Source organism: Pan paniscus, chromosome 1, assembly GCF_029289425.2.
Source record: "Pan paniscus chromosome 1, NHGRI_mPanPan1-v2.0_pri, whole genome shotgun sequence".
Classification (NCBI taxonomy): Eukaryota; Metazoa; Chordata; class Mammalia; order Primates; family Hominidae; genus Pan; species Pan paniscus.
The window spans coordinates 116,364,668-116,387,574 of record NC_073249.2 but is presented as its reverse complement, the minus strand read 5'-3'; the positions used below and the strand labels follow the sequence as shown (position 1 = coordinate 116,387,574).

At 38.5% G+C, this 22,907-nt stretch overlaps 1 protein-coding gene across 2 annotated transcripts; it reads right to left on the bottom strand.

Moving 5' to 3' along the window:
- Positions 1-3,235: 3,235 nt before the first annotated feature.
- KCNA3 (potassium voltage-gated channel subfamily A member 3) lies at positions 3,236-21,528 on the bottom strand. Of its 2 annotated transcripts, none has more exons than XM_008962996.5 (3): positions 18,019-21,528; positions 14,763-14,884; positions 3,236-5,814 (listed from the first exon to the last, which is right to left on the bottom strand). In XM_008962996.5, the coding sequence occupies exon 1, from the start codon at positions 21,352-21,354 to the stop codon at positions 19,627-19,629; it is 1,728 nt and encodes a 575-aa protein (XP_008961244.2). In that variant the 5' UTR covers positions 21,355-21,528; the 3' UTR covers positions 3,236-5,814; positions 14,763-14,884; positions 18,019-19,626. The 2 variants fall into 2 exon arrangements, with proteins under 2 accessions (XP_008961244.2, XP_034789289.1); XM_034933398.3 differs by having other exon boundaries at positions 14,763-14,881.
- Positions 21,529-22,907: the final 1,379 nt, after the last annotated feature.

The following is a 22,907-nucleotide window of genomic DNA, read 5'->3' as shown; positions in this document are numbered from 1 at the left end:
ATAAATTAAAACAACTCAATGTCAAAGGATAAACAGAAAAAATAGAATGTTTGATTTTACATCTTATTCAGAATTCCATTATCATCACTGCTTAAGAATGATTATTTCATTTCATAAAAATAATGCTTGCTTATTTGATGAAGAGAACTAAATTCAATGTTAGAAAATTTTAAATTCCAATATAATAAGTTCTAGTTAAATATTCACAGTAACATTGCATTGCTAATCAGTAAAAGTACAGCATGTATCACAGACTGTTGACTTACAAGGGAAAGCAGTAACAGTGTCTCTCTGCTGTCTGAGAAAAGAATAAAAATGTACTATTGTGTCATGAATTGAAAGGAATGTCTTCCTTATTCAAACTAAGCAGTCATTATATTTTAACTGGGAAAATTCTTAAGTAAAATTTTAAATATGTGGAGAAATTTTACTAAATATTTGAACTGTGATAAATGTTAGTAATATTGTTATCTAACACTTGATAATCAATTCTTTTTGAATAGTTACAGGAAATGAGCTTTCTTAAAATAAAGGCAGTTTTTCTCCCCAGTCCCTCTTCTCTGTCCTCCACTAATCACAGAATAAATGTGATGAAATACAGTATGCTGAAAAATGGTCGCTAGGTTGGATTTTTTTTTCCTCTGAATCAGAATGGATGCAGTTTCTTGGATTGATTACTGCTTTATTCAACTGTTCAGAAGTCAGTCCTTATGATGGATTTTTAAAAAGGGAGATTAGAAATGTCAGTCAAGAAGATCAACTTTTAGTCTAGCATTCTGACATCAAGTGAATTCAGTGTCTGTGGTCAGGGTGTGCAAACTTATATGTTTTAGGTGGAAAATGTTTGAATATCACCCTGTGGAAGGGCTATAGTCTGGAGGTATCTGAAAAGGTCTGACAAGAACAGCAACAATGTCTTTGCACTAAAATCTGAAAATTCCCAATGTAACTTTTAAAATTAATTTTTTGTCAAAGTTTTAAAGATAATGGCAGTGACAGGATAAAAATAACATGACAAAAAGTGAATAGTATAAAGAACATAGGAGGTTTAGAGCCATTTATTGGCCATATTATCTTGGACTAGTCATTTGATCTTTCTAAACCTTGGTTGTTTAATCTCTAAACTTCAGATGACATTAGTACTTCATATAAATATTTTCAACGCTAAATAAATTATGTGAATGATCTTTGCAAGTATGATGTAAGCAAATCTTATAGTAAACTAACGCTAGACTCTATAAAAAAATTGAGGTGTTTTATTTGTTATTCTGACTTCTGCATAATCTGTATAAGATTTCAAAAATAGATTCTTATAACACGTAGCATGTCACTTAGAAATACTACATACACTGTTTGCTTTCCCTTGAATGTGTATATATATATTTATATTTGTGTGTGTGTATGTGTGTAAGAGCTTTTAAACTGAAATTATACCATTCTGTGGGATAGTTTCAAAAATGGTCTATACAGTGCCCTTAAAAGTGAAAAAAGAGAATATTCTTATTTGGCTTATATTCATACAATTTTATGGCATTTAAGAAAAACACTTTGACAGTTTAAAGTAAACTAAATACTTAACCCCATCCCCACCCCCAAACCCAGCATTAAGAGATCACATATAGAAACAACTTACCAGAAGAGATACTACTATGATTCGTTTATGATGGTCTGTTCACAAATTGTTGTAAGATACAGTATTAACACAATATGCTAGAATCACCATTTATCAAGTTTCATCAAATTTAAAAAAATGAACGAAATCACTTCTCACAAAGATCACAGTAATACATAAGCGACTCAATTACACCTAAAGTGAAAATTCAGATTCATAAAACCAAAATGATCAGATTAAATGTTTTAACTAATTGCTCCACTAGTCAAAATATACATTTCCTTTTATGACAGAGGCCTTTAAAAACTGCCCCCTTTTCTGAATGGAAGGGATATAAGACTAAACTTCTGGACAAATAATCTCAGTATGACAAAATATTTCTGTATTATTCAATTTCCCGAGCATCCAAATTTTAGTATCATTCTAATACCTTTCCATCATAAAAGCAAGAACCAGAATATACTGCTGTTTTTCAATAGGTATAGTCGCCTCTTATCTGTGATGTGCAAAAGCTATAACCCTTCTTTACCTAACTATCCACTATTGCCAAACAGACATGTTCGGGTTATCCCTGAATTTTGTTTCTCACTCCTGAGCAAAATGAACTACAATATGGCTGTATTAGGCCTCCTTTGTATTCAAAAACATTCACAAAATTGTGTGAATATTATTTTAAATTATAGTAATTGCTTCTGGGACCAAAAGGACATTAACTTTTTAATGTGACAAAAATGCACCATTACAATCTGCTACAGTTCATCGATAAGCATGATATACTTGCTTCTGATTTGCTACATGTTTATTAAACTACAAAAATTTAAAGAGAAGATTAACTGGAACAGACATTCTGTTTAGGTAATTCACTCAGCATTCAAAGATGAAATGATAAATCATAATAATTTAAAGCCAAGGTCAAAATAAAAGGTAAGATTACTTTTTTTTTACTTTTTTATGTCTTGCTGAGATCAATTATTAGTATTAGAAACAAGAACATTTGGACTTGCAATCTGTTCACTCAAGTAGAAATATGTGGCGTCTTAGTGACTAGAGGGGAGCAACATGTACATGTACACATATAACAATCTGAAAACATTATAGAATTCTCAGAGATGAAGAGACATACAGATTACTAAATTTAAAAAGTCTTCACTTTACAGATAAACTCGGGCTCAGAGAAGTTAAAGGAACTTTCCTAGGGCATATGAGAGTTTTTGGCAGAGCCAGCACCACAGCACAGACACCTGCTTAAGCTCTACCAATCTGCTTCTTGTGTAAAAGGAGTCAAGAGATCATAAGGCAAACACTTCTATCACTCCAACCTTTTCCCACCTTCCCCTGCTCCCAGGCTTAAAATGTTGAGTGTGCAATAAGGCTCTGGTACAGTTTTAGCATTTCATAGACAATTTTCAAGTTACCTTAACATTTAACTAAACAAATGCTCTCCCCTCCTTTCTAGCTATTTCATTAATCTGTTTTCATTCTGCAGACTGATTTTTCTACTTTTTTGATCCCATTATAGATCAGTGAAAATTCTAAGGAGAAAGAATCCTATTTCCTTTCATCACAATCAATTTGAAGAATGATATATTTATGATACTTTCAAGGCTTAAATCTTACTTCATGTTTCTTTCCTGCATAAGAAAATCTGGGTACTTAAGTTTTCTTTTTTTTTTTTTTTTGAGAGAAAGTCTCACTCTGTTGCCCAAGCTGGAGTGCAGTGGCATGATCTTGGCTCACTGCAACCTCCACCTCCTGGGTTCAAGCTGTTCTCCTGCCTCAGCCTCACGAGTAGCTGGGACTACAGGCATGTATCACCATGCCCAGCTAATTTTTGTATTTTTAGTGGAGTTGGGGTTTCACTATGTTGGCCAGGCTGGTCTCGAACTCCTGACACCTTGTGATCCACCTGCCTTGGCCTCCGAAAGTGCTAGGATTACAGGCGTGAGCCACCGCACCCGGCCCTGTTTTCTTCAAAGCATTTCTCAAATGTGTATAATGAGAATTTGGGGACTGGTAAGGGCTTTGGAGATCATTGAATCCAGCACGCCCATCTTGCAATTCAAGCCTGCAAACTGAAGCCTAGTAATGTAACAGATTTACCTAAGGTCCCACAGGTAGAAGGTGAATAAATATTCTGGTCTACTGTTATCTAAACCAGTAGCATTTTTACTATCCTTTCTGTGAATCATATTCAGTATAACAGTTTACTCATCTGACACCATCCTGTGCTTTTATCACAAAAATCCAGGTTTTGTCTTTATTTGAAACTGTAACCTGTAATAATAATTCAGATATTAAATATACTATAATGCATACAGTTGTTTCATTCGTGTTTTATAAAGGTAGTTTTTGTGTCTATTTTTGTAACACCTACTGATCCTTACTAAAACATCTGAATATCTAAGACCTCCTGTAACACCGTTGATCAGTTTGTTTCAATCATCCCAGTAGCTAATGTGCATTACTTTACTGTTAACCAGGCTGTGATAATTAGTTATAAGGATTATGTTTGCTGCAATGGACTGACTATTCTCCAGGCCCATATCTCTACTAAATGGGCTAACATAGAACAAAGACAAGGCAGTGGCTAAATTTTCACTTTAATCACAAATCATCTTGACTAAAAGTTCACATAGCTCAAATCTGAGATAGCTGTCAGACTTTCATTTTTTCCTGTAGTGATCTAGTCTCAAAATTTTGACACAAAGAAATTACCAGCAGATTGTGAGACATTCATTGTAGACTTTGCCTCAAAGAAAGTTACCTAGATTGTATCTCTTATTTATCTATCTGTTTGGCTGCAGGTATAAGATTGTTTTAGTTACTGATTCTCATACAATGCAATTCATCACTTTTACTCCATTCTGTAGGGGATCAAAACATTTATAATCTTGGCTTTGCTACTGAAGTATTTTTATAATTACTAAAATTCTACAAGTGCTCTTATTATAACATAGCATGGTTATACATTTAAGTAACAGAGGATTGGTTATTTGTGCATTTGTTCAGGTATATTTTGAAACTAAAATATGGAAATAAAAAAGGGTTCCATATAATAAATTTTCACAGTTTGACTTTCCATAAGGCTTGTGAAATAATATACAAATAGCTACCATTCTGCTGAAATGTCACAGTAAATACATTAATGGCACAGAAGTGAAATGTCCCCAAATGGGAAGCCATCTTCATGACCTCCTAAATCTCTTTTCCAACTAAAACTTTTTTTTAATTGAAAAAGAGTTCCATTTCTAAAAGAATATAAAAATAGAAAATGAGTTAAGGAAACTTTTACATATATAATTTTGAAGGAAAAGCTATAAACATTAGATGAAATATTATATATATCTTTAAGAATGTGCTTTGTCTCACCACACCAAACATCCCATGAAAACAAAATTAAATGAATATATTATATATGAACTGTTGAAAGTATAACTAAATGTTACAATTTTAATTAAGATAGAATATTAAAACATGTAATAAGTACTAATACATTTTTGTCAAGTTCAGCTCAGCTAAAACCTATAAGGCTAATTTGCAAATTTATCATTTTGAATTAAAAAATAAAAGAATGTTTAATCAAGCAAGGCACATTTCTTTTAGGCAAGTCTGTCTTTAATACCATTCATTTGGGCACAGTGTAGACTTCACTTATTTATATGTAAATGGGCTAATCTATGTATGAGAGCCTTTGGTACAAAACACACCTTCACAAATAAAGTTGCACATAACCCAGAACATGGAATATAACACGACTATATCTCATGATTAAACACAGTCCACTACTTAATTGAAAAAAAAAAAACAAAACAGTAATAGTTGGCTTGCTAGAAACAAATTTTAGGCTTTCTTTATCTGCAGCACTGATTATAGTTTTTGGATGATTCGATTTCATCAAAATGTCAAAAGGTTGCAATGATACCTTAATATTTTTAGCATTCTTCATCTCTTGATGAAATGTCTTTTATATGCACGCATTATGAAGCGAATCCTCCAACTTCAGAGTTGTTCCCTTTATATAAAGCATTTGTTAGAGACATATTATTTAATGTCAACTGAAATAAAAATATGTGCTGGCAGATGGATCACTGCCCATCAGTGATATAACTGCTACTGCATTCTTGATCCAGGCAATTTAAAATGGAGCATCCTACTGGTCAGTGCAGCTCTACAGTTCTTTATGTGGGGGGCTCTTCAGGGATCTGTCAGACAGAGTAAACACAATAATTTACAGGTATATTTAACTTTTAAAAAACTATAGACTTTATGTCAATAGAAAATGTTCCATTCATGAACCAACCCAAATGTCCATCAATGATACACTGGATTAAGAAAATGTGGCATATATACACCATGGAATACTATGCAGCCATAAAAAAGGATGAGTTCATGTCCTTTGGAGGGACATGGATAAAGCTGGAAACCATCATTCTCGGCAAACTAGCACAAGGACAGAAAACCAAACACCGCATGTTCTCACTCACAGGTGGGAATTGAACAATGAGATCACTCGGACACAAGGCAGAGAACATCCGCCTGTTGGGGGGTGGGGGGCTGGAGGGCTGGGGAAGGGATAGCGTTAGGAGAAATACCTAATGTAAATGACAAGTTGATGGGTGCAGCAAACCAACATGACACATGTATACCTATGTATCAAACCTGCACGTTGTGCACATGTAACCTAGAAGTTAAAGTATAATTTTTTAAAAAAACAGAAAATGTTCCATTCATTAATTATTTTTTAAATGTTGCTTTTTAAAAACTGTTACCCTGAAAAGCTCAAGCAATTTAATTGTCTAAATGTATTAACTACATATTTCTTTTAATTTGTAAGTTAGAAAACGTTTTGGAGTATGCTGAAATTATAGACATTTTTCTACTAATAATGATCTTGAAATGTAGTCCAAACCAGTGCGATAATTTGCTTTTGGACACAAAATTTATCTTCAGCCTTAGAATCATCGAAAGGTTCTGAGTGCCTATTGATTTTTAGAAAAATGTATGTATTAATTTTCTCAGTGTATTTCCAAGGATTTTTTTTCCTGGCTGCCCATCTTACTGTGGTAATCTATGATGAGAACTCTTGAAGTGAATAAAAATCCAACGCTAAGTGTCATGGAGAGAAAAAGAGAGAGAGAGAGAGAGAGAGAGACACAAGACACCAAATAAGTGCTGAGAAAACCATGTTCTATGTGCTAATAGGATGACATTCCTATCATTTATCTCTTCATTATAAATAACTTTTAAGTCTGTTGATTCTTTAAAATATGAACTCTGCACAGTTATGTACCACTTTAAAATTTCCCAAATTAAGACAATAATAACCACTTGACCAGGACAAGAAATAAAGGTTAAAGGTTTGGTGCTTCTGTTCCCTAACTGCCAAAATAATTATTGAGAAATTCTGATAGCAAAATATTTCTTAAGAAGAGGATAAAGCTATACAATAGTCTTATTCACTTCCTACATCCAGAATCTAGAATAGTGTTTGGCATATAGTAGACACTTTCTATGCTGAATTAATGAATAAATCTCTTATCACCCTGGGTAGTGTCTGACACATAGGAGGTACTCAGTAAATACATGTTGAATACATAAATGGATATATAAAAATTAGATTTATGTATTCTAGAAATTTACTAACTATATAATATAAAGACAGAAATTATAAAGACAAAAATAAAAGATGCTATAAACCCAGCTCTGGGTTTGAATATGTGAATATCATCCATCACAATATGTAGAGAAGACTATTTCCCATATATACTCCTAGTTTCAGCAGGTGCCCAAAACCAGTGGTAAATGCCCAAAGATGGTAATCTGGAATTTGAGTGTGCTTTTGATGGAAGAATCATTCACTTGCTAAATTAAATACTGTATGCCTACTGTGTGCTGGGCAATCAATTAACTATCTATTGAAATTTTTTTCTTATTGGCCTGGATTATATACTTGGTCACCTTGATCTCACAGACAGATCACTGCTCATCAGTGATTTTAAAAGTCTTAACACTGATTTTAGGCAGAAAGAAAGAGTACGTTCACAGTATGCTTAATTTTCACTATCAGAGTTTTAAAGTTATAATGGTCTAATAGTTATTAATGACTACTAATCATAAGAAATCACAAGTAACATGAATGACCTAGCATCCATTTTATTTCCTAAGTGCCTAGGATCTGCTCAATGCTACTGCAGCTTTGCTTACCTTGAGAAGTCTGCATTAAGCTATTCTTGTCTTGCTGCTGTTACATTCTTTTTATATAAAATGTTGGGCCTTAAAAAACAACCTCATGTATTAATACCTGCCTCTCAAGGCTCTTGAGATTATTAAATAAGAATGGTATAGCATGGCATCCTAATAAAGTATAGGTGTGGAGGGGGTGGTAATTCAACAGAAACAAAAATAAAAGTGATATCAGGATAATCATCATAATGTCGGCCGGGCGCGGTGGCTCACGCCTATAATCCCAGCACTTTTGAGAGGCCAAGGCGGGCGGATCACGAGGTCAGGAGATCGAGACCATCTTGGCTAATAGGGTGAAACCCCGTCTCTACTAAAAATACAAAAAAAAATTAGCCGGGCGTGGTGGCGGGCGCCTGTAGTCACAGCTACCCGGGAGGCTGAGGCAGAAGAATGGCGTGAACCCGGGAGGCAAAACTTGCAGTGAGCCGAGACAGTGCCACTGCACTCCAGCCTGGGTGACAGAGCGAGACTCCGTCTCAAAAAAAAAAAAAAAAAAAAAATCAGAATGTCTATATTAGTGGTTAAGATGTGGGTTGAAAGGCTTAGAAGAATGGACCCAAAATCGATTCTATAAAATGAGAGAAAGGAAGTACAATAGAAAACAGTGACCTATAATTGAAGATAATTTACCAAATAAATGTTCCAACATATAGAACAAGAAAAGAGAATAAGAATAGTCAAATTTCAATAATTATCCAATTTATGAAGAAGTAATTAATACCTCCAAAAGGCCTAAATGAAAGAAGTACAGAAACCTAGCTTACTTAACTGTTAGTCTCATCAACTTATATTTGATGAGAAAAGAGTTGGGCCAGGCGCGGTGGCTCACGCCTGTAATTCCAGCACTTTGGGAGGCCGAGGCGGGCGGATCACGAGGTCAGGAGATCGAGACCATCCTGGCTAACACGGTGAAACCCCGTCTCTACTAAAAATACAAAAAAAAATTAGCCGGGCGTGGTGGCGGGCGCCTGTAGTCACAGCTACCCGGGAGGCTGAGGCAGAAGAATGGCGTGAACCCGGGAGGCAAAACTTGCAGTGAGCCGAGACAGTGCCACTGCACTCCAGCCCGGGCGACAGAGCGAGACTCGGTCTCAAAAAAAAAAAAAAAAAAAAAAAGAGTTGAAGTCATTCTATAGCATGTAGTTATATGGGAACTTTGTTTTCATGTGTCTATATACTTTGGCATCTATTAAATTACTTAGTGTTAGCTACACACCAATAAGTTTTACCAGTTCTACCAAGTAAATGGTAATGAATAAGCTCATGGACTAGAAAGATTTCTTACTCGATTATATATAATTCTCTGATTGAAGTCTTGAAAATTATGTACTCTCAGCAAGCAAAAACCTTTAATCTCACTCAGTAATTAAAGTCAGTAATATGTTAAGATGTGAGCTTTTAAAAAAATCTAGAAAGTCATGGGAAAATGAGCTATGAGGTATAATTGATACTACTTTGAGCTGTATTTAGGTCTACTAATAATAAATATCTTCAATTTATATGGTCACACAATAAAATGCTCTTTTAAAATCAGTTAAAAGGTCTGCAGGGAAAAGATCTACAGACTCTAGGTATAAAGCAATTCAAACAGTTCTTGCTTGGAGTAATTATTTCTGTCTGTACTTTTTGGTTACCCAGTAAATTTTGCTCTTTAGAAGTCTGACACATAGTCACTCTTGTTTAACAAGCTTTTCATAATAATTTCTTATAGAAGAAATGTATTCATGACTATCTGATATTTTATTGTCCTGTAGTCAGACACGAGGTAAATACAAAATGTAATGGCACATAAGGCTGCCTCTTAAATGTCTAATACCTTGACTAAACAAAGTTACAATAGAAAATCCAGTAAAACCCATAGTGAGTTAAATCATAAAAATAAACAATGTCACAATCCTTTACCCAAAACCAGAAAAAAATAAAACTATAGATTTCAATCCTATATTTTGTGTCATTTCTTTAAAAACCCCTAACATTTTTCTCAGAAGAGAAAAATGATCTTTATCCTATGTGAGCTTAACTGCATAAAGTGATGTAAGGAGAAAGAGTTTCTAATTTCTGCTGGTCCACATATGTAAACTCAGGCACATATGTTAGTTTCAAATTTGTTGACACATTTGGTAAGGAAATTGTGCCACTTCGATATGCAGAGGCAACAGTCAAGTCATTCTCTGGTCTGGTTTGCCTGAAAATGCAGGGAAAGGAGAAAATTCAAAAGTGGTGTGGAGAAAGTTCCTCTCTATTCTTATTAGAAGAAGCCTCATTTCCCACTGCAGAGGAAAGTGCCTTGGTTACAATATTACATAAAATCATGGCACTATCTGCAGTGGTCATATCAATGCTTTAGTTAGTTTCGGTCATTCCATACTATATGTGTTGGTATTTCAATACCGCTAGGAATCTCCCAATACTAAGAACCAAATGCTACTGGATTGCCTTCACCTTCCATTTTATTATTTAGAAGTAGTTTAAGTTTGACCGTTTTATAAATGTCACTCTACAAATCTGCTCTTACTTTTCATTAACTGATTTAAATGTCCCCATCTGCTTTCATGTATGAACAATCACTTCAAAAAATAGCTAATTTTTATTATTTTAAAAAATAGCTAATTTTTAAATGTCATAATTTTAAAATGTAATGTTAATTACATTTTGCAAAAGATACCCAGTCAGGCCATATCTACAGTGATGTAATTCTGTAATTCTGTAATGTGATTCACTAGTGAAATCTAATGTTTGATTCAATCAGCTTCCATAGTAATGAAGACTCCATGGATTTTCAGGACTCATCATTAACTGAAACTGAGACTGAACTTATAGGGAAGTTTCTTAGTATGTCTGCTAGATAGATAAGCCTTTTGTAGATATTACTTGTTCGTTCTGATTTTGCTGTGCTGTCCTGGTCAATTAGTCAACATGTTTATGTTATCATTGATTAAAAACACTCTATTAGCTATTATGTATGAAAAAACATGGTCTTTGTGAAGCATTCTAACTTCCAGGTATCCTTAGTGACTAGGTACCCTCAATGATATCTCATATAAGGTAACAGTTAAGTTACTTACATTAAAGGATTCCATCCCCATAATTGGGTGGTGTAATATTTCTTGTGGAAAACTTGCTGGAGCATGTTTTCACAAATGCAAGCCTTCTCCAGTGAACTGATTACAAGGAATTTTGTCCTTCAGAGCATGATGAGGAGTGTAAGCCACATAGTGATTAAATGAAGCATAGATGCATGACATGAAAATTTTGTTTATAGGTTAAAACACCTCAAATTGGAAGGCAATTTCCTTCCTCTCATCTCTCCTTCCAAAAGATATTTATTGGGCACCAACTGTATTTCAGGTACTATGCCAGGTCTTGGGTGATACAGCATACTGAGCAGACAAAACTCCTTGTCCTCATGGAAGGGAATGGAAAACATACAATAAACAAAATAAATAAAATACCTGATACATTAGAGGGAAAAATAAGAAGAGAAAGGATATAGAGAGTGTTGTGAGGTTGCAGTTTTAGATAGTGTGGCTAGGGAAGGCTTCAATGTGAAAGTGGCACCTGAAGGAAGTGATGGAGGCAGCCATGCAGCTATCAGATGCTAGAACATCCCAGGCAGGGAGAACAATAAATACAAAGACCCCAAGGTGGAGCACGCCTGGTGTATTTGAAGAAGATCAAGGTGGCCAGTGTGGCTGCAGCACAGGATCAAGTGGGAGAGGAGTTGGAAATTAGGTCAAAAGGGTAAGGAGGGCAAAATGAGACAGGGCCTTGCAGGCCATTGTAAAAAAGCCTTTAGTTAGTACTCTGTGTGAAATGGGGTGCCAAATGGTGGTCTTGACACAAAGATGTAATATAACTTGATAAATGTTTTTAAAGAATCACTCTGGTTATGTTGAGAATAGACTCAAATAAGAGGAAGGATGGAAACTGGAGGACCAATCGGGAGGCTACTGTAAAAATTCAGGTGAAGATAATGATGGTTTAGATCAAGTGGTAGCAGTAGAAGTGGTATGAAGTGGTAAGGCGTTTGAAACATTTTAGAAGTGTCAACACAGTGGACTAAATAAGGGGTGTAAGAGAAAAAGAAGAATCAAGGATAATTCCAAGGATTTTACTTTGAGCAACTGGAAAATTGAAGCTGCCAGTAGTGGAGGTGGGGAAGAGGGCAGGAAGTACAGGCTTGATGGGCTAGAGAGGGGAGAAGGACGGAAGCTCAGTTTTGGATATATTAGGTTTGAGATGTCTATTAGATATCCAAGTGGAGACGTCACGTAGGCAGGTGGAAATTCAGTCAGGAGCTCAGGGGAGAGATCTAGGTGGGAGATACAAATTTACATACACAGATAGTTTAAAGCTATGAGAATAAGATAGAATGAAGAACAAAGAGATGAGAAAGAACCAGTAAATAAGATTAAGAAGGAGAGGCCAGAGAGGTAGAAAGAAAATCCGGTGTGGTATCTTGGAAGTCAAATGAAGACAGTCTTCTTAGGAAGAGGTAGCTGACCATGCCAAATGCTTCTGATAGGTCAAATTGAAATGAGAACTGAGAAATGTCCACTGGGTATCGTTATATGAGGTTACCAGTGACCTTGCCAAGTACACTTTTTGTGGAATGATAGCGGGGTGAGAGCCTTTTGGAGCAGACTCAGGAGAGAGTGGGAAGGGATTCAGTGGTGAACAAAGAGAGAGATAGTCCCCACTCTCATGGAAGAAACAGAAATTAATCATATAACACAAATAAATATAAAATTACAGCTATGTCAAGATAACATACTATATTTAATGCATTCTAAGACCTACATTTTTAGATTTGAGCATCTATGAAATTGGGATGCACCTTAAAATCACTGGTACTTTATCCTTACAATTGGAAATCTTGTAAAAAATAGCACATAAATAATAGTATTTCTTATAATCAAGGGCATCTTAAATTTAATGAACTACTATACTATAATAGGGGAATTGAAAAAACCAGAGTCATGAGAGATGCCTTGGAGGAGTATTGAAGTAAAAATAGAAGTCAAGAGGTGAGGAGAGAAAGAGGAGGCTGGCAGTGAAATATTTGCAAAGATCCCCATTAGCTTAAGGTGGAAAGGGAGCTTATCCTGTATCTGGAAGAAGACCAGTGTGACTGGAGCACAAAAGAAGGAGGGGAGAAATATAAGCAAAGAGGAGGTAAGGCTAGATATGAGATCATGTGGGGCCATAAAAGCTATGCTAAACCTTTAAGCCTCTATCCTAAAAACAAGAAGACCCTGCAAGAATTTTAAGTAGGGGTGGGTTATATAATCAGATTTTGGTCTCAAAAAGATCATTCTGGCTACCAGGAAGAGAAAGGGTCAGACTGGCCACAAGAAATGTGAGGATGCCATTAAGAGACCTTCACACTTATGTAGGATAGAGATGACAGTGTGGATTAGAGTGGTCCTGGCAGTGCCACAGTAAAGTGGGCTGTTTTTAGAGATATTTGGGAGGCTAAATGACAAAATTTGGTGATAGGTTGAGTATATTTACTATTTCAATGAATGTTATTTCATTAATAAATACATTGAGAACACTAGGCAATAAACCTGCATTTTAAGTAAGGCTGGAAAAAAAGAAAAATGATTTGTAAATATTTATGCTGCACATACAGAATGAAAACCAATATTTTGGAAATTCACTAATTTTCAGAAAAAAATGACACCATTTAGATCTATAGACAGAAAGTAAATGTACTGCAGGATAGGAAGTAATCTATGAACAGGTGAGGGGTGTGTGTGTATGTGTAATAAATTGTCCCCACTGCTTCTCTTCCAAATTAATTATGTTTTAATTTAAAGAACATGTTTAAATGTATAAAAATAAGAACCTTAGGATTCAGAGGGACTTCCATAATGAACAGAAGTTTAAAATAAATGTAATGGAAGACAAATGAAATAACAGTGCTGTTTGATATAAAACATGTAGGCATGATGCTAACTTTCATTCTAAAAAGTGGGTGGGGGCCTCCATAGAGATTCCCAAGAGCCTTTGTGCTATGATATTAGGAGTGGGTGTGAGGTTGGAAGCTCACTGTAAGAGAAAAAGCTTCTCCCCAATCACTATCACCATACTGGAAGGTACGACCCCTGTATCTGCAAAGTCAGAGTCTTGCATGAACAAATTTATTCATAACATTCTTTAGATATGATGAAATATCATTTTTTTCTCCATTTAAGTGTTATATTGCTAGCAACCAGAATTCCAGGCTTTACTTTTTAGGGCAGAGTTCCTATTTCACTCTATTTAGGTTACAACAATAACAACATGGATCCCAAGAAAATGATGGAGGCTCTTTCCCAGATCTCTTCTTAATATGCATTTGATGGCTAATGGTGCAAATTTTAAAACAGAAGAAAAAACACATCTGGTACAAAAGGACCCAGTAAAATCATGAAAACGTTTCTTTTTAAAATGTATTTTCTTCACAATTTTGAAAATTAGCTCACGACATCATTAAAAATCAAGACAAACATCTGAAAGTTTTCTAACCAGTCTGAATCATTTAAATTATACTTGCAAACTGAATATGAGTACATAAAGAATACTATTATCATATGCTATATAGCAATGGCCATTTTCTGGCAGAAAGCTAAGAGCTGAGTCACAATAGTAAGGTCTGGGCTCTGATTGGCTTCTGCTCCCTTTTTCCTGCCTCCTTTGATTTACTTTCTCTCAAAGGTTATCAACCACTTCCTCAAGGTATATAAAAACAAGTGATTTCATTAATATATATAGAATTGCCCCCAAACCCATACGGAATAGTACAAAAACCAATAATTGTATCCTCCTTAGTTTAAAAGGCCTAAAACAAAACACAAAGAAAAAGCTCCCACTGTAAAAATGCAGCCCTAAATATCCTCTTCCACATTCTTATGCTCCTCACCTCTATCTCACAGTGTTTCCATAAGTCTTCAGATTATGGGGCACGTGTGCTTCTTTGCATTTCTTAGTGGGAAGGGTTATCACTTCTATTCACAGCTGAGAGGTGGGAAGGACTTGGAACTGCTGTAGAAAATGTTGAAATTTTAAATGTATAGAAGTCAATAAGTTATAGTTATGGTTCTCAAAGGAATAGACTACTAGTATATATTATATACATTGTCTTTAAATACTATAGCAAAACAAATACTTGAGTATATTATATGCCAAAAAGGTAAATAACAAGTTTTATGCCAACAAACCATAATTTTAAATGTCTTCATAATGTGCATTTAAGTTTCAATACTGAAATTTTATTTCAAAGTTTAGAAATAACTGACATAATGCTTCCTCCTATGCGTAGGTGTCTATGATTATATCACCACAGTTGGTGTATCATGTCATTTTAAAACATCATAAAAGAAATAAAACAATAACAATGTTAACTTCCATGTTTCTATCTGGATTCATCAGCTGTAAGGCATATACATTTTTCCCCAGGGTGTTGATGGGTGTGCACTGATCCAGTCACACCTCCTCACATGAATCTCTTGCTATACACAGACATCTGTATATTTCTTCAACACCTAAGATGTGCAACTGAGCTCAACAGTGAAGGTTGTAGTTTGGCAAAGCCAGCTGGCATGTGCAAACGTAGGCTCATTAGAATTTTGCTCTAAGCCCAAATCATTATCCATTTTTCATTTCATAAATGATTTAAGAACTTAGAGAAGGGTCTGCAGCTATTATGTAGGAAAAATTATATTTTAATTTCTTTAGAGCACAGATGCCCTTAAAGATCCATGGAGTGGTTAGGTAAGGCAATAATGTCACAAGTTTCAATGAACTGGCAATCTCATTCTGCTTTTAATACTTCTATTCTGAATAATTTCTTCCCTCTTAATAAGGGAGTGTCAAAATATTTACACAACTTTCTGGTATGGTTCTTCAGTAAATGAAGCAAAGTATAAGGAGATAGAAAACTAATTTGCATAATGCTATCATCTATTGTTGATTAAAACACATGAAAACAGAAAAATCTTAAAAGTGAAAAATGTCCATTGTCATAGCAGTTATCACTAAACACTACTATGACTGGTTATACTTTCTAAGATTAAATCTAGATAAACCAACCATAAGAAAATAATCTTTGTTATTAGAAAAGTCAATCTCTTCATCTTATTTAAATAACTTATATTTGATCCTTATATTTGGTTAAAATACCTGCTTATTTTAAACAGGTTAATTTTCAGTATACTGAAATGAAATAGGTTTCTGGAGATATGTTATCTACATGAACTCATTAATTAGTGACATGGGCTGAAGCCAAGTCTAAAAGCATAAGAGATTTATTTTGTCTTTCAAGTCACCTAATAAAAGTAGCATGTGTTTCAGAGCCAGAATAACCTGGCTTTAAATCATAACTGAGTCTCCTGCTAGCTGTGAAGTCTTAGGGAAATCACTTAACTTTAAGCATCTATTTTATGCCCTCCTAAAATGAGTTTAATAGCACTTACCTTGCAGAGTTGACAAGTGTCCAGGACATGGTTGACTCTTAATAAATGGTAATTATTATTCTTATAATAGAAAGGAAATAGGAAGACACTGATTACTTGTGTATTTCATATTCACAAAGCATTGTATTAATTATACAATGCTTGTGAGTGATGATCACAATATAATCTCTTAGCAAAATCTCTGATGCCGTGTCATGGAATTATTTTTTCTAAGTGTTCTACCTGTATTAACATTTACTATTCACAATAAACCTGTGAAGTACTGTTTATCACCCTCATTTTACAAACAAAGAAACTGAGGCACAGAGAGGTTAAGTAATTTGTTCAAGATCATATACCAGAGTCAGGATTCAAATCCTGGAAATATGACTGCAGAGCTTATGCTTTTAACCACTTTATTAAAAGCCTGGAAATAACATTTATGTAAGATAACAGCCATTCACTCAACAAATATAAAAGGTGCCACATTCTGTGCTAGGCACTAGTACCCAAAACGTTCAAGACACAGAGCTTATATCCTTTAGGGAACTTACAATGTGGTGACTACAAGTAATCATATTACCTCAAAGTTATGAGTCAAAAGCCAGGATATTTCTCTGGATTAAAGAACAAAGGCCCCCTTTAAATTACTGCCATTTAATAACCATAAGGATTATGGCACAACCATAATTTACGTATAGAACTAATCAAGGTTTCTACATCTCCTGAATAAATGTGAATAAAATTGTCATTGCACTTCTTCCATCTCTATGTTAAGAACAGATACAAAAATTATTTTAATGTAATTGTTACAATGTATCTAACATATTATCAGAATGTGTCATAAAAATAATTTCTGGTCATTAAGGGTACCAAAAGTTTGGTCAAGAGGTAGATCAATGTCAAAGGTTAACTCAAACAAAAAGCAAAGAAAACTAGATAATGAAGTCCTACTTAGATATACATAGATAAAAACAAATATATGATAAAAACAAACAACAAATCTATGACCAGGTATATTTAGATTTCTTGCCTCTATTTGTTTGGTCTTTTCCTTCCTCAGCTCTCTCTTATAGTCTCAATCACTATTTTCCACTCTCTTCAATGCATGCATTATAAATGTACTCCTAACTGAAAATACTTTATGGGCTTTAAAAATAGGGTTACTCTCATTTACTCTGGAAGGATAGAATAGTTATATGCTATTAAAACCAAAAAACAACTGTAGATAATGTATAATTTATATAATGCATATGAAACAGATGATTATGTTTAAATAAAATGTTACTCTTATTTGTAACCATTTTTTGTTTCAAAGAACTGTACCACTGCATACTATTAAATAATTATGTAAATTAAAATTGGACCAATAATCTAACAGCAGTAGATTCTGCCATTTATCCTTTTTAAAGGGAAACAGGTTGCTTGGAGGCCAAGTGGGTTAGTAAAAGGAATGGAATAATTTTCAGTTTGGCTTGGGTGAAGGTTATTCTGAAGAGCAATGACTGTTTTTTCATCCTTTTGTAATAAACAATGGAAACTAAACGACAGTTAGCAACATGGAAATCAAATGAGAAAGGTGTAAATTATTTTTAAAAAGACACCAAGCATGTAACTAAGATAAAACTGTTGGTTTGGCAAATACCATCAGTCTATATATGAATGACAGTTCCCTGGCTCTGGATAACAAAAGGGACTGCTCCCAGTAGATCACAGAGTGCTCACCTGATTCTGTCTGTCTTCTGGCAACCCTTGGCATATGGCTGAAACTTGCAGGTGTTCTCCCAAGATCTGGTTACTTCCAGTCCCTCCTTTTAATTGATTGTCTGCAATTCACTCAGTTTTAAACGTGCATCCTTTATTTATTTGAAGTTTATTTAGCTTGTCAAGTGCTGTGATGATGACAGAGCTGTTGTGGGATCTGTATTTTTTTTTTTTTTAAAGAGAATGCCTGAAGGTCCCTTGTAGTAAGGTTTCAGGCACACTGATGGAATCTCTCATTTGCTTATGTACAGAACACTTTTACATTTGCTTTTAAATTTCATTTGTTGGCTTGAAAGTTCTTGGAGAAAGAAAACTGTAGAGAAGCATCTTTAAAAATTATTGCCTAATAAATGGCATTTAATCCAGATCATGCCTTATTGTGGTTAATATCTAACATTCCAAACACCATATTTTCCTCCTTGATTCAGTCATTATGGAATGACATAATGATTTTCATAGTTAAAAAATGCATTTGGGATTCATTTCACCTCCTTAGAGTCTCAGACTTAACTTTATTTTTTGTGCGGCTTATTCAAACAGTGGTTTTCCTTATGAAATCATTTAAGTAGGAACCATCTGGAAAGGTTACTGTGGAAACGGCAGGGGCTGGGAGGTGGGGCTAGAGAGCAAGAGATGCCATGACAACCTTTTTCGGGTTTCCCAGGAAACATGGGTTGCTATGGAAACTGCATCAGTCAGGTCCGAATTAGTAACTTCCGCTGGAAGGGGTGTCTGCCACTTTAATCTTCTTGTGATACTGCCGAAGCTTATCTCTCAGATGCATTAGGAAATTTTTTGTTTCTCTCAGCAACACTGAAAACATCTGTTTCTAGACTTTGATAGTTGTTGAGGCTGGGACATATGCACAGAACTTCACTGGAATCTGTTAGTCTAATGCTTTAGAAATGCTTAGCAAGCCCGAAAGAATTAAACTAATTAGTCAGATCAGGACATCTTGGGCATTTCCCTTTATTCAAAGCTGTAGAGACACTTAAAATTCCGGGAAAGGGGATTCAAATAGGAATTTAAGTCAAAAACCAAATAACTCATGGCGGGTTTACAAGTCATATTCTAGTTAGACTCTTCATCCACATATCTACAGGGTAGGCAACCGAAATACATATTCAATAAATAACGTTGAAAGGTCCATCAAACTGAAGCATCATTTACTACGAATTGATGTGCTTAGGAAAGAAACAACTGCCTTTAAAATTCTGAGGTTAAACAGTTACTCTAACTGTTCTTTAGTTTCATTTCCTCCCAGGATGTACTGCTCTTTTTAAAATAGGGCGTGTACTAGAAATGAAGTTTAATGTAAGTCTGTTGTTTACAATGTTAAGAGAGAGAGGGTAAGAGGGAAAAGGAGAGCTGAGAGAATGCAGCCCACTTGCAAAACAGGCACCTGTTTCAGTATGAAGCAGCAGGGAGAGGGAGAATGAAGTGTGCTTTCCACTTCTTCAGGTCCTTTCCTTGATGAATGGTCTGGAAATGTATAAAACAAGGGCATAGGCAGACCAAGGGGGCACGTTCCACACAATACTGAGCACAGCATGTCACTTGTATCACATATTAAACATCGGTGAATATCTTTTTGATGTTGACACAAGAGTTGGGATTATTGTTCGTGGTGCAGGTGGCAGTGGAATTGCCCGTTTTGAAAGGGGTCTGGGGGAAAGCGCTATGGTTCATACCCCCCTCTTCGATCACCATATACTCCGACTTACTCAGAGTCGAGTTACTCCTTGCTTTTCGGAGCTCCTCGGCTGAAGAGGAGAGGTGCTGGCAACTTCCCACGTGCATGTACTGGGCTTGCTCTTCCCCTTCTGTCTCCCGGTGGTAGAAGTAATTGAAGTTGGAAACAATCACGGGAACTGGCAATGCGATGGTCAAGACACCGGCGATGGCACAGAGAGATCCCACAATCTTGCCCCCTATGGTCACTGGGTGCATATCGCCATAACCCACTGTTGTCATGGTTACCACTGCCCACCAGAAGGCATCCGGGATGCTGCTGAAACCTGAAGTGGGGTCGTCTGCCTCGGCAAAGTAGACCGCGCTGGAGAAAAGGATGACCCCAATAAAGAGGAAGAAGATGAGCAATCCCAGCTCCCGCATGGACGCCTTCAGCGTTTGCCCGAGGATCTGCAGCCCCTTGGAGTGGCGCGACAGCTTGAAGATGCGGAAGACCCTTACCAGGCGGATGACCCTCAGGATGGCCAGAGACATGGCCTGCTGTCCATTGCCCTGTCGTTCGGCCAGCTCGGTACCCAGAGTGATAAAATAAGGGATGATGGCCACAATGTCGATCAGGTTCATGATGTTTCGCGAGAAGGTGGCTTTGCTAGGACAAGCGAAGAACCGCACCAGCAGTTCGAAGGAGAACCAGATGATGCACAGCGTCTCCACCACGAAGAAGGGATCAGAGAAGCTGGAGGCTCCTGCGCGGGCCCCCGACGTGCTGTTGCCGGCTGCTTCGAATGAGTCCTGCGACGTCGAGGCGGGGTAGTCCTTCTCGTCGCGGAACTCCGGCAGCGTCTCCAGGCAGAAGATGACAATGGAGATGAGGATGACCAGCACGGACACGATGGCGATGCCCCGGGCCGGCCCGGAGCTCTCGGGGTACTCGAAGAGCAGCCACACCTGGCGCTGGAAGTCGCGGCGGGGCAAGGGCCGCTCCTCCTCCCGCAGGAAGCCCTCGTCCTCGCGGAACTTCTCCATGGCCTCCTCGCCCAGCTGGTAGAAGCGGATCTCCTCGGAGAAAATGTCGATGGGCACGTTGACCGGCCGGCGGATGCGGCCCCCGGACTGATAGTAGTAGAGGATGGCGTCGAAGCTGGGCCGGTTGCGGTCGAAGAAGTACTCGTTGCGGAGCGGGTCGAAGTACCTCATGCGCCGCTTGGGGTCGCCCAGCAGCGTCTCGGGGAACTGGCAAAGGGTCTTCAGCTGCGTCTCGAAGCGCAGCCCGGAGATGTTGATGACCACGCGCTCCCCGCAGCAGTCCTGCTCGCCCGCGGCCGGCAGTGAGGGCGGCAGCGGCTCGTAGCGGTCGCAGCCGCCGCCGCCACAGCCGCCTTGAGGCGGGGCCCCTCCACCATCGGCCACCTCCGGCTCCAGCAGGTGGTCCCCGGGCACCACGGTCATGTCGGGCGGCAGCTCGCGGCCTGCGGCGGGCTCCGCGTAGCCGGGGTTCACCAGCGTGTGGGCACCGCCGCTGCTCGCTGGGCGCTGGGGAGGGTGGGCGCGGTGGCGGGCTGAGGGCGGCGGCGGCGAGCGCAGAAGGCTGAGGTGCTCGTCCATGCGGCGGGGAAGAGGCGGCAGCGGTGGGGCCAGGTCGCTCCTCCTCGCGCTCCCCGCCCTTTCGCCGCCTCCGCCCCCGAGCCGAGCCCGCCGCCTGTTGCAGCCAAAGCCGCGATGCTCTGTCTGGGTCTGGCGCGGTCAGCCGGGCTCCCGCACGGAGACGCCTCCTCCCTCCTTCTCGCGCTCTCCGCCCCCTCCCCTGCGGGGCGCGCGCCCGCCTCCGCGTCCCCTTAGGATTCCCGCCCACCGCGCGGGCGCGCGTCCCGCTCTCGGGGGCAGCCTCCGGGCTTGCATTTCTTGCAGCCCTCAAGGCCCCTCGGTGTCAGCGAAAGAGCCCTCATGTTGTACCTCGGCGCCCCGCGGGAATGCCCACCCAGCAGAGCCGGCCCACGGGGAGTCAGGCTGCCGGCCCGGGCCCCTAGGCTCCGCCCGCTTCTGGTCAGCGCCCCTCGCCCCCGGCCCGCCTGGCCGCGTCCCAGTCGCCAGGGTTTTCGGCCCGTGGGCCGGGAGAGCTCCCGCCGCGGCCCCGCGGGCGCCGGCCCCCTGGCCTCCACACCCCTAGGTACAGCCCGGGGAGGGCAGGCGGGCCCAGTGTCCAGGGAGGGAGTGCAGGCCAGGCGGGCGCCCTGGGCCAGAGGCAAGCCTGGCGCCGGCATCCCAGGTTCCCTTGAGGGTCGAGGACCGCCAAACCCTGGGGAGGAGCGGGGGTTTAAACAATTTAGCTTCTGCTAGGATGCGAAGCCAAAGGGAGTAATGGGTGCTGATGGGCTTCGCAAACGGAGTCCGAAGGAAATGGATTGTTAAAGGCGTTCGGGCCCTGCTGCTTTAGTGAATAGTTCACACCCGTTTTCGCAGCGGAGATGTCGGCCACTGGGAAGAATCAAGGACCAAGTTTCTGATTGGGATTAGTGGTGACAGCCTGGTCTTTATCCACTACACAGGTTTCCTGTTGGCGGGGAAATAAGAGGAAAAATGGGAAAGGAAATTCACGAAGTCTAAGTTGTGTGGTTAGAAAGTCCAGCTTTATGACTCAAGCCTGTCGTGGAAGGGATGAGAGCAGGACCTGTACCTAGACTTTTTACTTAATATTTTGGCACTGCCCTTGTGGTAGGGAATTTGCAGCGCTCTAGTTGTTAAACTGGAAGGACATTCATTCTTGTACCTCTTGCTTGATCTGGGCCCAGAGATAACTTACATGTATCTTCTTTAAACTTATTTTTCCAAATTATTGTGGTTACTTTGAACACAATTTGTTTCCAGAAATTTTAGCAATCTGATATAACTCAACCCTAGGCTTTAAAAAGTCTGTTTTTTATTGTATCATTCCAATCATTTACAGAAGAGGAACTATTGTCTAGACAGCTCCTCACCCACCCAAAGTTAGCTGACAATTCAATTTTAAGTAAGTGATTTGTGGTCAATACTTACCACCACCACTCCCAACCATGGGGTTCTCTAGGGCACAGAGTAGGTCCTAGCCAATTTATATTTCTAGCAACTACCAAAGTGCCTTGTAAATGGTGGAGACTTGGTACATACTTGTCAAATTGAAT